This window comes from Chamaea fasciata, unplaced genomic scaffold (assembly GCF_029207755.1).
Source record: "Chamaea fasciata isolate MVZ Bird 193981 ecotype frontalis unplaced genomic scaffold, bChaFas1.0.hap1 SCAF_1, whole genome shotgun sequence".
Classification (NCBI taxonomy): Eukaryota; Metazoa; Chordata; class Aves; order Passeriformes; family Sylviidae; genus Chamaea; species Chamaea fasciata.
The window spans coordinates 133,355,664-133,369,105 of NW_027094086.1; the positions used below are offsets into that span (position 1 = coordinate 133,355,664).

General features: G+C 37.8%; 1 protein-coding gene across 1 annotated transcript in view; it reads left to right on the forward strand.

Moving 5' to 3' along the window:
- The window catches only part of LOC136298118 (macrophage mannose receptor 1-like), a 33,222-nt gene that overhangs the window by 769 nt on the left and 19,011 nt on the right, over positions 1 to 13,442 (forward strand). The window contains exons 2-11 of the mRNA XM_066198602.1: positions 1,865 to 2,026; positions 2,941 to 3,054; positions 4,150 to 4,296; positions 5,437 to 5,619; positions 6,492 to 6,646; positions 7,834 to 7,947; positions 8,848 to 8,963; positions 9,848 to 9,996; positions 10,867 to 11,066; positions 12,346 to 12,473. Of these exons, the coding sequence (XP_066054699.1) occupies positions 1,865 to 2,026; positions 2,941 to 3,054; positions 4,150 to 4,296; positions 5,437 to 5,619; positions 6,492 to 6,646; positions 7,834 to 7,947; positions 8,848 to 8,963; positions 9,848 to 9,996; positions 10,867 to 11,066; positions 12,346 to 12,473 (1,468 nt within the window). The remainder of the gene's footprint in view (positions 1 to 1,864; positions 2,027 to 2,940; positions 3,055 to 4,149; positions 4,297 to 5,436; positions 5,620 to 6,491; positions 6,647 to 7,833; positions 7,948 to 8,847; positions 8,964 to 9,847; positions 9,997 to 10,866; positions 11,067 to 12,345; positions 12,474 to 13,442) is intronic.

The window sequence follows — 13,442 nt, forward strand, 5'->3', positions numbered from 1 at the left end:
CAACTGAAACCTAAAATTTTCACTGTGTAAATATGCTCATGACAATCTGGTCTGTATTTTCTCTGGTCAGCCACCCTTTTTCTTTCAACAGGTAAGGAATAGATAGGGTGAAAAAGTGGTTACGGATAGAGAAATCAAGCAAATAAAACAAACTTACTGAGCTGTGTAGGAACGAAAATGCAGTGAACTCACTGTTGTTTCAGTTCTTGTAGTTTTTCTTTCTTCAGGAACCACAATATATCACCAAGTTTTAATCACAGAATTTGACTTGCCTACAGTGTATATATATCAAATTCTAGCCACAGTATTTAAACTTCCTTTTTTACTAAAACATTTTATTTAAAATCTGTAGCTACACTAGAGAGGAAATTATAATTTTAAAAAATTTAAATATTGCATAAGTTCTCAATTTAGATAGGCAAATACATAATAAATAGATCCATTACTAGAAAGTTAGATATATGATTTTATTATTATTTTCATGTCCTCTTAACACTATTTTCTCCCTAGTTACTTTTACATTACGAGGAAATGCCAATGGACAGCCTTGTGTATTCCCTTTCAAATACAAAGACAAGCAGTACAATGAGTGCACAGATGCTGGCAGGTCAGATGGGCTGCTCTGGTGTGCAACAACTGCGGATTTTGATGTTGATAAACTGTACGGATTTTGCCCACTAACAAGTAAGTCTTGCATTTTATTTATTTACTTGTCATGAAATGTTGTTGAGCAAACCATGTCCTGAGCTACCAGGTTTTTTTATGAGCTATCAGCTGCACACCTGCCTGACTGACCTTCTTGGAGCAGCCCAAATGAAAATCACCTGACTGGACACTCATTCCCATGTCTGAGAGCTCTCTCTGTACTGAATGGAGAACAAGAGGTGCCACCAAAGACTGGTTCAGTGCAGAAAGCTTCTGACTCAAATGCTGGAGGTGACTGTTTCCCTTTTTGAACCAGAGGCTGAAGAGGTTCTTTTATGGGACATAATGCATGGCATGAACAGAATGAATTTAGACACCAATTTTATTATTTTGACATTCATCTTCCTTTCATAAAAAATCCTATTTCTCTTCATTTCTCAGGCATTCCCTATAGGTCAATTCTCACTTAAACTGCTATTTTCTAGTTTTTTCCCTTTTATTTTCTACCCTGTTCTCTTTTCCTATTGCCAGCCTACACAAAAATGCTGCTGTGAGATATATCCTCCTCTCCTAGCTTTGCTCTGTCTTCTGCACTGAACATATGTTTGGATCCTTTCAGTTCAGGACACAAACATTGGTCTCACCAGTGGCCTTCCCAATAACACAGCAGTTTCACCAGGTTTTGTGGGTTACTCTGCAAAGACAGCAGCTGAGCTGTACACTGATGCCACAAAGACTTCTTTTATTGTTTCTCAAGCTGTCAAAGGCCAGGTTCTATTATGTTTGGAAAAATCTGCTTCTCTTGATGGTGAGCTAGGAGGGAGTACCTACCCATCAGGCATGAAGAGCCTCCAGGGTCACAGTTAACCTACACACTTGCTTTTCTCCTCTAACTTCACTCTGGAATCTCTTTATTTAAATCAATAGATATCTCTGGTTCATCTAGAATTACATTTGAAGTAGGAGAAAATTAAAAAGCAAATATTGGGAAGCAATTCAAACCTTTCTAAAAATACAGAAATTAAAAATAATACTTTTAATTTTAAAATATTTTTATATAATTATTAAAATTTCTTTTTCTATTTTGATGCCTAGAGTTATTAGATTTTTCTGATGCATAGTGTGCAACTTTAGAGATTTTGCATTATTACACACTCTATTTTCTTTTAGTTGGTATATGTGAGTCCACTAGAACACTCATCTATGTAACTTCTTCCAGATGACACAGGAAGGTTTTGGACAGAAGATGTTTCAACTGGCATTCACTACCAGATAAACTCAGAATCAGCTCTAACATGGCACCAAGCAAGGAAAAGCTGTCAGCAGCAAAATGCAGAACTACTAAGCATTACAGAGACTCAGGAGCAAGCCTATATAGGAGGTAAAAGGATAAAGAACAAGACCTTGAAATAAGCTGTGATGAAGTTGCTGCATTGTCGCCTGCCTCAGCGAAGAGGGAGGGCAGTGTGCTTTGGCAGCCGCCAAAAGGGGGATGGTCGGAACTGCCCTTCCACTACCTGGCGTTTTTTTATGATGCATTGGTCAGAAACCCTTCTGGGAGTGAAATGTCCCTGTGCCAGCATTGTTCTCCAGATGGGAACTCCTACAACTCCTGCAGTCTGTCCCAGGGGAAGGGTTTCCTCTGGTCACTTTTGTGCAAGGGCGCACATCCCTGACCAGGGCTATGGGCTGGTCCTCTAATTTACCTTTTTTTTTCCACTGTGTTTCAAGGATTATTAATATTTTCAGGAGAACATATGATGATGGTTAGATTGGTCCTAATATGGGTACATTTGCATACATGAAATCAAAATAACTCCAGTGGATTTCAGATACAGGTATCAGGGCATCTATTTGGTTATAAAAAGTGTAAAAGAGGCTTTGAAAGGACTCTCATAGAAAACAAAAGCTGGAAAAAAACTTATTCACACCTTGGCTTTTTCTTTTACTCCATGAAATCTGTTACAGAAGACTTTTAGCAGAATTGCCTTATGAAAATCAAGGCTTTTATACACACCTTATGTTCTAATGAAAGCAAGTGAGAAAAATAAAGTCTTATTTAAATAGTGAAATAAGATATTAATTTGCCCTACTAAGATCTCTGGTAAATCAATATAGAATAATTTACAAATTTTACTTTTTGTAATCAGTGCATCTCAGTAATTCAGAAAGTACCGGTTTGGGGTTTAAACTAAGAAATATGTATTTCTTACTCTACACTTATTTTCTGTTGGATGATCTTATTACGAATAAGAATAGAGAGGTACAACTGAGGGACTTTTTTTCCTCATTTAGGGCTAACTAAAGAATTTGGGTTTGGCTTCTGGATTGGATTGAATGCTTTGGATTTCAACAGTGGATGGCAATGGGCTGGGGGCAGCCCTTTCAGATATTTAAACTGGGCTCCAGGTAAGAGATGTATCTATTTTGTAATCGTTGAATGAATTCTGATAAGACACCGACTAATAAAAAGTGCACTAGCTAACTTTATTTATGGAAAGCTCATTCTGGTATACCGTACCTCAAGATCTAGATCCCTGTTTTAAGACAAACACTTCCAAATTACAAAGTTCACAGTGAATATCAGTTGTAACATATTATTCTATTCTCTTATCTAAAGAGAGAGCTTGTGTATGAAAGCAGAGTGCCATTTGGAGTGATACATTATCCTACACTTCAAAGATCAGAATTTTCTGTAACTTGTTGTCCACGAGTGTGAATATAAGCCAAATCTTGCAAAGTTAGCAAAATATTTAGCAAATAATGGCATTATGTTGTTTCGAGAAATTCTAAACATTATTGAGAAGCTTAGGGAGCCAGCTTATAATTCCTCAACAGTTTATGCAAAATTGCACTGGCCCACCTCAGGAAGGGAAATGGTGTTCCTCATTCAGGGTGAGTTCTTCTCTTTGCTTCTTGGGGTTTTTTTTTTGGTTCTGAGTTTGCTTTGTGCTGTGAGTATTCCAAGCTGTTTCCTGATTTGGAAAAGTTACAAAGGTGTCAAAGTCAAAATTAAACTCTTCTCTAAGTTTTCAAAAGCTGTATCAGGAAATTTCCCTTGCTGCTTACAGAGGTTTCTACACGCAGAAACGAAAAAAGCTATTTCATAGGAAAGCAGGACTGTGAAACTCTTGAAACATACTGGAAAGATAATTTAACTTAAAACTCAGTATTCTAAAGTTTGGAAGTTTTTGACACAAGATAAAGGTCCAGTTTAATCAGTTTTTCCTGTAAGAATCAGAGTATCAGGAAAAGAATTAGACATTTCCCAATACTTTCCTGATAATAAAGTCAATGGAGGGTCATTATTTCACTCTCAGTGTATCAATTAAAGGTAGCATCCTATAAACTTCAATGCAGTTAATTCTGTAGGGAAGGGCTTCTTCCTATTAGTGATTCAAGGAATCACAAAAAGCAGATGCTTCCACTGGTAATATGATGTTTCTGTTAATATTTTTTTATTCATGTCTTGCTGTGAGATTCTATTTTCTCTCTTACTTAAAGGAAGTCCTTTCCTGCTCCCTGGGAAAATCTGTGGACTGTTGAATCCCAAAAAGAATGCAAAATGGGAAAACCAAGCATGCAACCAGAGACTAGGCTACATTTGTAAAAAGGGATCCTTCAGTTCAAAGCCTGACATTATGCCCAAAGGTAGGTTAGTCAAGTAAAAAGAAGGGGTTTTATGACTTCTAGGAAGAGGAACTTGTACGCAACATTATTTTTCAACGAAGATGTTAGAAACCTTCAAGAACACAGCTATACAGGACACACCGACTTTTATATGCCGCTTTTTCTCTTCCACTGTATATTAAACATTCATAGGGGAATATTATTATTTTGTTCCATCACTCTATCATTCATTCTTGCAAGACAGATTGTAGACGCTCAGTCATGGTAGACCAGTGCCAAAAGGCAAAATTGCATAAATATGGTAGAAGTATTATTCTCATTTGCTCCAAATGAATAACTGCAGTTACTCATATATTCATGAAAGGAGTCCTCCTCTGTTGATGTCTGCAGTTTGCAATGCTTTGGTTTCATATAAGCAGAGCAGGAGCAGCAACAACACTGACACAGACCTTGTTGCATCCGTGGGCCACCCCAACACACCAGCAGAGCTGTGAACATGCCCCATGCAAGAGGGGGCCCACTGGGAATGTAAAATCTACTTTTAAAGAACGAGTTAAACATTCTTTAAAATGTTTCTTTTTCTTCCTGTGCTTCTTTTTTAAGGTTAATATTGCAGTTCTCTGAATTTATTTCTCTACTTTCTTTAGTATAAGAATTTAAGCTATAAAAAAGACATTGAGAGGATACACAGAGTCCCCACTAATTTACAAAGTTTACTGACCTGTAGTTGTCAAAGAACTGCTCCATGCTTTTCCATACCTGAAAAATAAATTTGTTTGTGAGAAACCATAGACCAGCAGGCAGAGCCAATGTGAGTCACTGCAGTCAGCACAAGACCAAGTGGCTCTGGGGAACAAACAGAGGAGAGGCTGATCTCTGCTTTGTCCTCTCTTTTCTCTCAGATTATTATTTCAAATTGCATTTCTGAAACAATGTGGGCATTTTTCAGTAGTTCTCTTTTTAATGAGAATTCATTCAATTTACATGCTTAGCATCCTGTACCTTAATGATATTTGCTTTTAATTTGAATATATTTTGCATTGTCAACTACAGTTTTATGTTTATTCATATAGTCCCATTTTTTGTAAAGAGTACTCAAGAAACTTCATTCTAGTATCCCCTATTTTCCTCTTGTTCTGAAAAATTGTGTTCTGATTTTAGGGGAATTGAGGCCTGTTCAGTGCACAGATGGCTGGTTGCCATATGCAGGTCACTGCTACAGCATTCACCGGGACCCCAAAGCATGGGAAGATGCTCTGTCTTCATGTAAAAAGCAAGATGGAGATTTGGCAAGTGTCCACAACATTGCTGAATACAGCTTTCTAGTGTCACAGCTTGGTTACAGTGAGTATATATGTAGGCCCGTATTTCATTTGCTCCATCTGTGACATAAAAGTTGAACTTCACATTAAATATTAATGCTTTCTCTGAAATATCACAAGTGAAAGACTGAATCCAATTTGCCATGCTCTTTTATGTTGCCGTTGCATAAATACAGAACTATATCTATGTTTATCAAGAAATAATCCATGTTGTAAAACATTACAAAGGAGGAGAAGAGAACAAAAAAAAAAAAAAAAGGAATTCTTTCCAGAGGCACATAAATATCTAATGATTCCACTTTCAGCACCTATATTCTATGTACAAGGCTCTAGAACTGAGCTATGAACCTAAAAGATAAGCCTCTTGCTGAGGTTCAAACCTCTTGCTGACACTAACCTCTTTCTTATCCTTCTAAGAAAACAATATCTTTTAACTTCTGATACTCTTTGGATCTGTAGTAACCAGTCCTGACACTCCAGATACTGGCCTTGATGAACACACCTGATGGGCCAGCACAAGTCCTCTAATGTACTGCAGATGTTTCCACGGCTTGGGCTCCGTATGATCTCCTGAGAGGGAGGAAACCCACAGCCATGCAAAGTCTTCACGTTCAGGACCAATTTGTTGTTCTGAATCACAGAAAGTTTGCAAAAATCTCCCAGCTGCTATAAAGAGCCTTATGTTCATTAAAATCAGCATTTCTGAATGGAATCTGGTGATTTTCCCGCAACATCTCTCTTATAGAGATTTGAGAGGAAGCAGCATTTTTATAAAAGCACAAAGACCACCTCTTGCATACCACATGCCAAATATATCACCCCTGCTGGTTCTGCATGTGGAAATGCTCACTGCACAGTGCAGAGTAACTAAACCTATTTCTTGTCGTGCTTCAGAGTCAACAGAAGAGCTGTGGCTGGGTCTGAACGACCTGAAGGCTCACTCATACTTTGAGTGGAGTGATGGGACTCCCGTGACATTCACCAAATGGCAGCGCAGGCATCCCATCCACACCAGCGGCCTGGAGGACTGTGTGGCTGTGAAGGGACAGGTGTGACCTGCACTCCTTTTACACCCACGCAAATTACTGACTGCATCAACCCCAAATCACTTACTTGTGTGCTTATTCCAGTAGCATACTTTATATTATCTTGAAATAGTTTTGATCCAAAATTTGGTACCAACCACAAGACAAGTTCAGAGGTCAGGAGACAACAGAAGGAGGGGAAGCATTTTCTTGGTACCCCCTTCTGAAATTCCTTGTCTGGTGAAAATTCTGATCCAGAAATTTTACATTAAATTCTTTCCCTTGGTTTCAGCAAAGAAAAAGTTTAAACTCTGGGAGAGGAATAGAGATGAACTAGTTAATACCCTATGTGGGTACCATGGGTGCTACTTGCATACCTCAGATTCCAATCAGATAGACAATTCTGTCCCTCAGTGTCACATCACTGAGACATGGCATCGATGCACAGAGACCTGGCAGTAGGAAATCTTTCTTCAGCTGTCATCTACCTGCCAGAAAACTAATGTAAAATTCTATAGTATTGCTGACTGCTTGACTCACAGAATTTATTTTCTTGCAAGACATGATTGTTTGATACATTTACCTGCACGTGCATGCACATTTATGCATACACAAAAAGTGTCATGAATTTTGAAAGAAAAAAAATTGAAAATGCTGGTATGAAATGCATGCTGTTATTGAGAGAACTTTTATGTCATAGAATAATGTTAATGTTTACCAGTTTTAGGCACCAAAAGAATTGATCCTAAATCAGATTTTATCTGGGGGGGGGAGGGGTGTTGGGGGGGTGGTGGTGAGGGGAAAGCTCTTCTTAAATGTTTTTTTTAGAGTAGTCAGTCACATTCAGATTCTTTGATGGATACAATAGTTAGACTTACTGCAACCCTATCAGATGTGCATTAGTTTGATTTGATTATTTTCTAACAGTGTAGTGAAATAATCCTTCTCCAAAAGCAGTTGCCATCAGCCCCAGATGAGATGGATCTTTGCAAACCCTATAATTTAAAAGTTATGATAAGAAGTAATGTTGAGACTTCAAAATGTTAATTTCCTTCTTTCACCTCAAAACAACACTAAATGAATGTTAAACTACAGATATTTCTAATTTTATTATTAAATTTCCAGTTGACCTTGTAAAGAAAGAGAAAAAACCCTTGTTGTGCTTATGTGTGCCCTTTTTTGACATTTTCTCTTTCTCCCTGCTCTTCTAGGATGGATACTGGGCAACTGATGTTTGTAACAAGCAACTTGGTTACATCTGTAAAAAGACACCTTCATCACAATCCTCTGAAAAAGAGACAGTTGAGGATCCAGGCTGCCAGAAAGTAAATGCTCTCTCATAAATAATAATCTTTGAACAAATGTACAGGAATTAATTTACTTGTTCTTGCTTCTTTTGGATACTGTCTTTGTATATTATAGAAAATCTAATGTTGGAGCAACCTGGTCTCTTCCTGCTAGCAGTTTACAAAGATGTATGTGCATTTTTCATTTTTGTTCTGAAAATTTGCAGGAAAGTTGAGATTCATTTACATGTACCTGAATAGCGCCTTGCCCTCCATTCCCAGATGAGCCACCCTGTGATTCAGAAAACCATTTTGTCTGTATTGGTCAGCAGAGATCTCTGTAAGACCAGGAAGAAGTGGGATTGTTTTACTGATATTCATCCTTTCCACCCTCTCTGACGAGAGGTGGATCAAGCACTGTCTGGATTCCTCTTGGCTCAGAAAATCTCCTCACTCCTTGTGCTTGGGAATGACAGGGGAAGCTGTATGTACTTGTATGTGAATTTCCTTCAGTACTGCAATATTTTGGTATTTCATTATGTCTGATTATGCAGCTCTGGAAAGCTGGAGCTGCAGGTCCCTCTGAATGAATCACATTAATTCAGGAGTCTTTATAGACTCAGTTCGCATAATCTCAACCTTACAGAGCACTGGAAAACCACAGCAAATAGTACAGCCAGAATTTTCTTTGAAAAGTCATGCATGCATAAAAGAGATGAAAACTAAGATCCTAATGTCATCCCTTAAACAAAAAACAAGGAGTGAACAGAAAAAAAAAAAGAAAAAAAATTAATTATTAACAGATCAGGCCAGACTCATCCTAGTTTTAAACTCAGCTCCAACAAATTAAGCATTGAAAAGTTATACACACAAGAGCAGAGAAATTTCTACATTGAAGTCTCTTTCCATTGCACATTAAAAATCTTGTGTTTGTCACAGGGTTGGAAAAGATATGGTTTTCACTGTTACTTGGTGGGTTCGGCCCTTTTGACATTCTCAGAAGCAAAGAAGACATGTGAACAGAGCAAAGCTTATCTCGCTACTGTGGAAAGCAGGTGGGAAAATGACTTCAAAATATCCATGCTTTTAATAGAGAAACTTGCAAAACTTTTCCATTTTTTGAACAGATCAAAGTGTTTTATCAGCATTTTCAAAAAATTTTATTGTAGCAAGACTTGCAAAATTATCCATGCAGGGAAAATAAACCCTAAACAAACACCTCAATGTTGTAGGGTTATCTACTTAATTCATTATAGCAATTTCCAAATTTGGGGGCTTCTTGAGTTAAACAGTTTCCTCTTATCTTTCAATTCATAATTAAAGCAACTTCTGGCTTTGGTAGGGTTTTTGATTTTCGTTTTGCTTGTTTGGTTTGCTTTTTGGGGGGTTTTTAGTTTGCTGGGATTTTTTTCTGTTGGAAAGTAGGTACTACAATTTTCCCCTTCTTGACGACAGGTGGTCTCTCATTATGATGGGAAAGTTTTAAAAAATATTTTCCTAAACTACCTTCTAAGCCAAATTCTGGTCAAATGTAGGAAATCTTCCTCAGAACCTGCCCTCTGCCACAGCCAGAATGTATCATCTCTAATCTACCTACATCCCTGTCGGGCTTCAGATGGGTAGCAAAGCGGACAGCTTGGTCTTGTCTTGGTGGTCTGTTTGAGGCACCTCAAAGATTTGGAAAGACAGTGAAAAGAGTAAAATACCACCAGAAGCCCACGTGAGCAGCAATTTGTGCCATTTCAGATGCCTTCAACTGTGAGGAGAAAGTTGTCTCTCATTAAATTGTTTTGACTTCAGTTTAAAGACTACCAGGGTTCTGCCTGAAGTTCACTGAGGATCTGTTGTTTTGGGGTCATGCTAACACTCCTCTGTTTGTTTTATTTAGATTAATATTGCACACTAACAGGCTGTGAATGAACACTGTTTCCCATTGCAGAAATGAGCAAACATTTCTGGTTAGTCTGATGGGGCTAAGGTCTGAAAAACATTTCTGGATTGGGCTCTCTGACATAGAAGAACGAGGGAGTTTCAGGTGGACCAATGGAGAAACTCCTCATTTCACACACTGGAATGCAGCAATGCCAGGTAAGCTCTGCATGGGCTCAACTCCTGCGACAGGAGTGCAGCTGCAACTCACACGGGTTTGTGCTTTCATTCCCCTGGTTAGAAATTGGAGTGGGCACTATATTTTGTGCCTGTAGCTGTAGGTGGCCAACACCATCAGACCTATGCCTGACCCCAGCGCAACCAGCACTGTCACAGCTGAGCTACAGGTGTCAGTGTAAGTCTACCTCCTGCCCAGGTGTGCAGAGGCAGATTTTGATATGTTAGACTGAAGGCAATACCATGCAGGAGTTAACAAGGTCCAAGTTATTATATATTTTTACCATTTTAACACCAGTTAACAACAACTCATCAGCTTTAGAAAAATCATTCTAGACAGTTTCTCGACCCACAATGTGCAGATATGAGAAATGAGCAGTGAACTTGCAGCTGTTTGGCATTTCAGCAATGCAGCTTAGCAGCTGCCTGTGAGCTCTTGCCTTCTCACAGCTAGTTATGCCTTTAAACAAACCTGTTGTACTTGACATCTCCCTTCTTGAAATTGAGTTACCCGGATATTGAGAACTCCAAAGTACTTGTCAGGTCATCTAGTACGTATGTAAACATAATCAAGAGCCATTTTCCCTGTGATTTTCCTGGGGTGGCAAGATAAAGAAGATTGTTTTCTGAGGCTGCGAATCTGGTTTTGGTAAAGCTGTGTCTGTGGGACTGATTGGGCCATATCTGGCCTCTGGCAGGTGGTATTAAAAATAGTTTTATGTCCAGAATATTTTTAACCTGCATAATCTACATCTTTCTTTTCCTAATTTTCAATAAATAAAAACAAAAGTCTCCTTTCTTAGACAGCAATTAAGGTTTTGGTTTTATTAATTTCTTTTCCACATCACAAAGGGAAAGAGCAAGGCTGTGTTGTCATGGGACCTGGAATTGCAGCTGGATTATGGGATGTTGTCAGCTGTGAGAAGACATCAAATTATCTTTGCAAACAGCGGGCAGTGGGAGTGCCACCTCCGGCTCCTCCAGAACAGGGACCTGCGGCCACATGCGCCGAGGGCTGGGACAGAGCTTCCCAGGCAGACTCGTGCCTCAAAGTAAGTGTGTGCCCACCTTCACTGGGAGCCTCAGCATGGGGCACACCAGGAGACAGTGCCAGGGCACCATGATGCTGGGGCATTATTTGGGAATTCTCTTCTCATTGGTATTCAAGGCAAGAAAACATGGGCAAAAAAATCCATCAAATGTAATGAAAGTCAACAAAGGAAAATGACGAAGACAGAGTGGTAGAAATATGCTCTCTTTTATCTAAATACCAGGTGAGAACCTCACCTAATTTATTTGCTTCCAGGAGTTTGGAACTTCAGAAAAAACATAGTATTACATTTCAAGAGCTGGCAGTGTCATTTGCATAAGACAATGTTTCTGAGAGAAAAGGTGACTCCCTGACAACATTTTCTCACACAGCATGTGATACTTGTAGCAATACTTTTGGATCTGGGTTTAGTTGGTGACTCTTCAGCATTTTGAGAATTCTCTTGATTTAGCCAAAAATGCCTTAAACAGGTCTCCTTTTTGCAAAGGAGAAAAGGAAAGAAAAGGCAATATAGATCAATTAAATAAATATGTAGCATTGTTCTTCCACATCTTTATATAAAGTCTGCTCTCTCTTTCCTGAGACTCTCTGCCTGTTGGGAGACCAGAGCTGATTTTATTCCTGTATTTACAAGGTTCTCTGCTTCTATGTCGCATGTAATTATCATTATTTTGTTCTACCAGTTACCAAATTGTTAATTATCATTTTTATAAAACATCAAGCATTTAGTCCTGTTAAACATATCCTTAGTCCAAGAATGTAGGTTCTTTGTGGCAGGAAGTGTATTTTGTATTTGTGTGCTTGCACCTCAACACAAAAACGTCTTCCTCAGCTAGGGTCCACTCTTGGCCAAACAACTTTCTGCATCCATCTGTCTTTCCTAGTCCAACTCACTGACTTCTCCTTCCCCTTTCTTTTCTCAAAAATCTCCTGCTTTCTACTGTGAAACACCATGGTTGAGTTTTTCCATCTTTTTTTTTTGAACCTTTCAGTGGACAGTTACAATTAAGTTCCAGATTTGTTTTTTTCTCCTCTGCACATTCTGATACCTTTTGTTCTCCTCAGATGCCTCTACTGCTTTTGCCTTGTTTTAAAATAGATGAAGTTAAGGAAAAATATTTACACATCACATTTTTAATGTTTAATATTATAGGCTTGGACAGGTGTCATGTTGTTTTACTCAAGAATAAAGGGGTGCTAAAATGATGTTGATTTTAATTACACATATTTTATAAGCTTCAAAAATTTACTAATTTATTTTTACTTTTTGTTCTCAACAGTTTTTTGTGAGAGAGGGAAACCAAAAGAAGTCTTGGTTTGAAGCTGAAGAATTCTGTAGAGAAATAGGTGGAAATCTGGTCACAATCAGTACAAGAGAAGATCAAATTTTATTGTGGCAATTAGCTTCGTGAGTACTTGAAAAGGATTCCTTTTTAATGTTCCTGCTATGTTTAATAAAAATTACTTAAAACATACCTGGAGCTGAACAAGTGAGCGAATAAAAACAACCAAATTTAAATTACATTGATACAAGGCTTTCTTCTGGAAATAACATCCTGTAACATTGCTTTAAAAAAAGAAAACCTTGATTTTTCAAAGAGGCTTAATATTTTGGTAATTTTCATCACAGGTTTCGGCAAGGCTGCTTTCCAGATCTTATCAATTTCTTACATTTTAGTCCCTCTCCCAAAAGGGAGAAAATAAAATATTCATCTCTAACTGGCATTTTGCAACACTCTGCAATTCTTCTTTAACCAACTCATTCAATAAAATCCCTTGAGTTACTGTGTAATGTAAACCAAAAATCAAGAACTTAATGTGAATTTTTTTTTACTATAAACTGAAGAATCCTGAAATCAAAGAGTAATTAATTTTAATTAATCTTTGGTAGCATTGTAGATGATATGTGTTGCTCATGATGTATAAACTGTGACATTATTTCCCCCTCAAATTAGACCAATATTCTGATTGTATTCCATAATGTGAAGACATGTCAATGACATATAATATACAGCTCTTTAACCAAAACTGTTTTACATAGTGGGCAATTGAGGTTTACTCCCTGAAACAGTTTTAAAACTTTTCTATTAAGAACTTTTTTGTGATCTCGCCCTCCTTAATTTTAAATTTATTTTAGTATTATGATCACCTGAATGTGGTTTTATTTGTCTGTTAAGTCTCTTTGCTTTAGAGTATAAAATATTTGTGGAAGGAAATCTTTGTGTTACGCAGTGACTGAAATAGTCATTTTACTTGGTCCATAGGCATGACAAGATAAATAGCATGAAATATTAACTAAACTACTTAGGAAGTGCTAAGAAGCAAATGAAAACAGTTGAAAATCAATTCTCACTATTTTCATTAGTTAAATAAACAT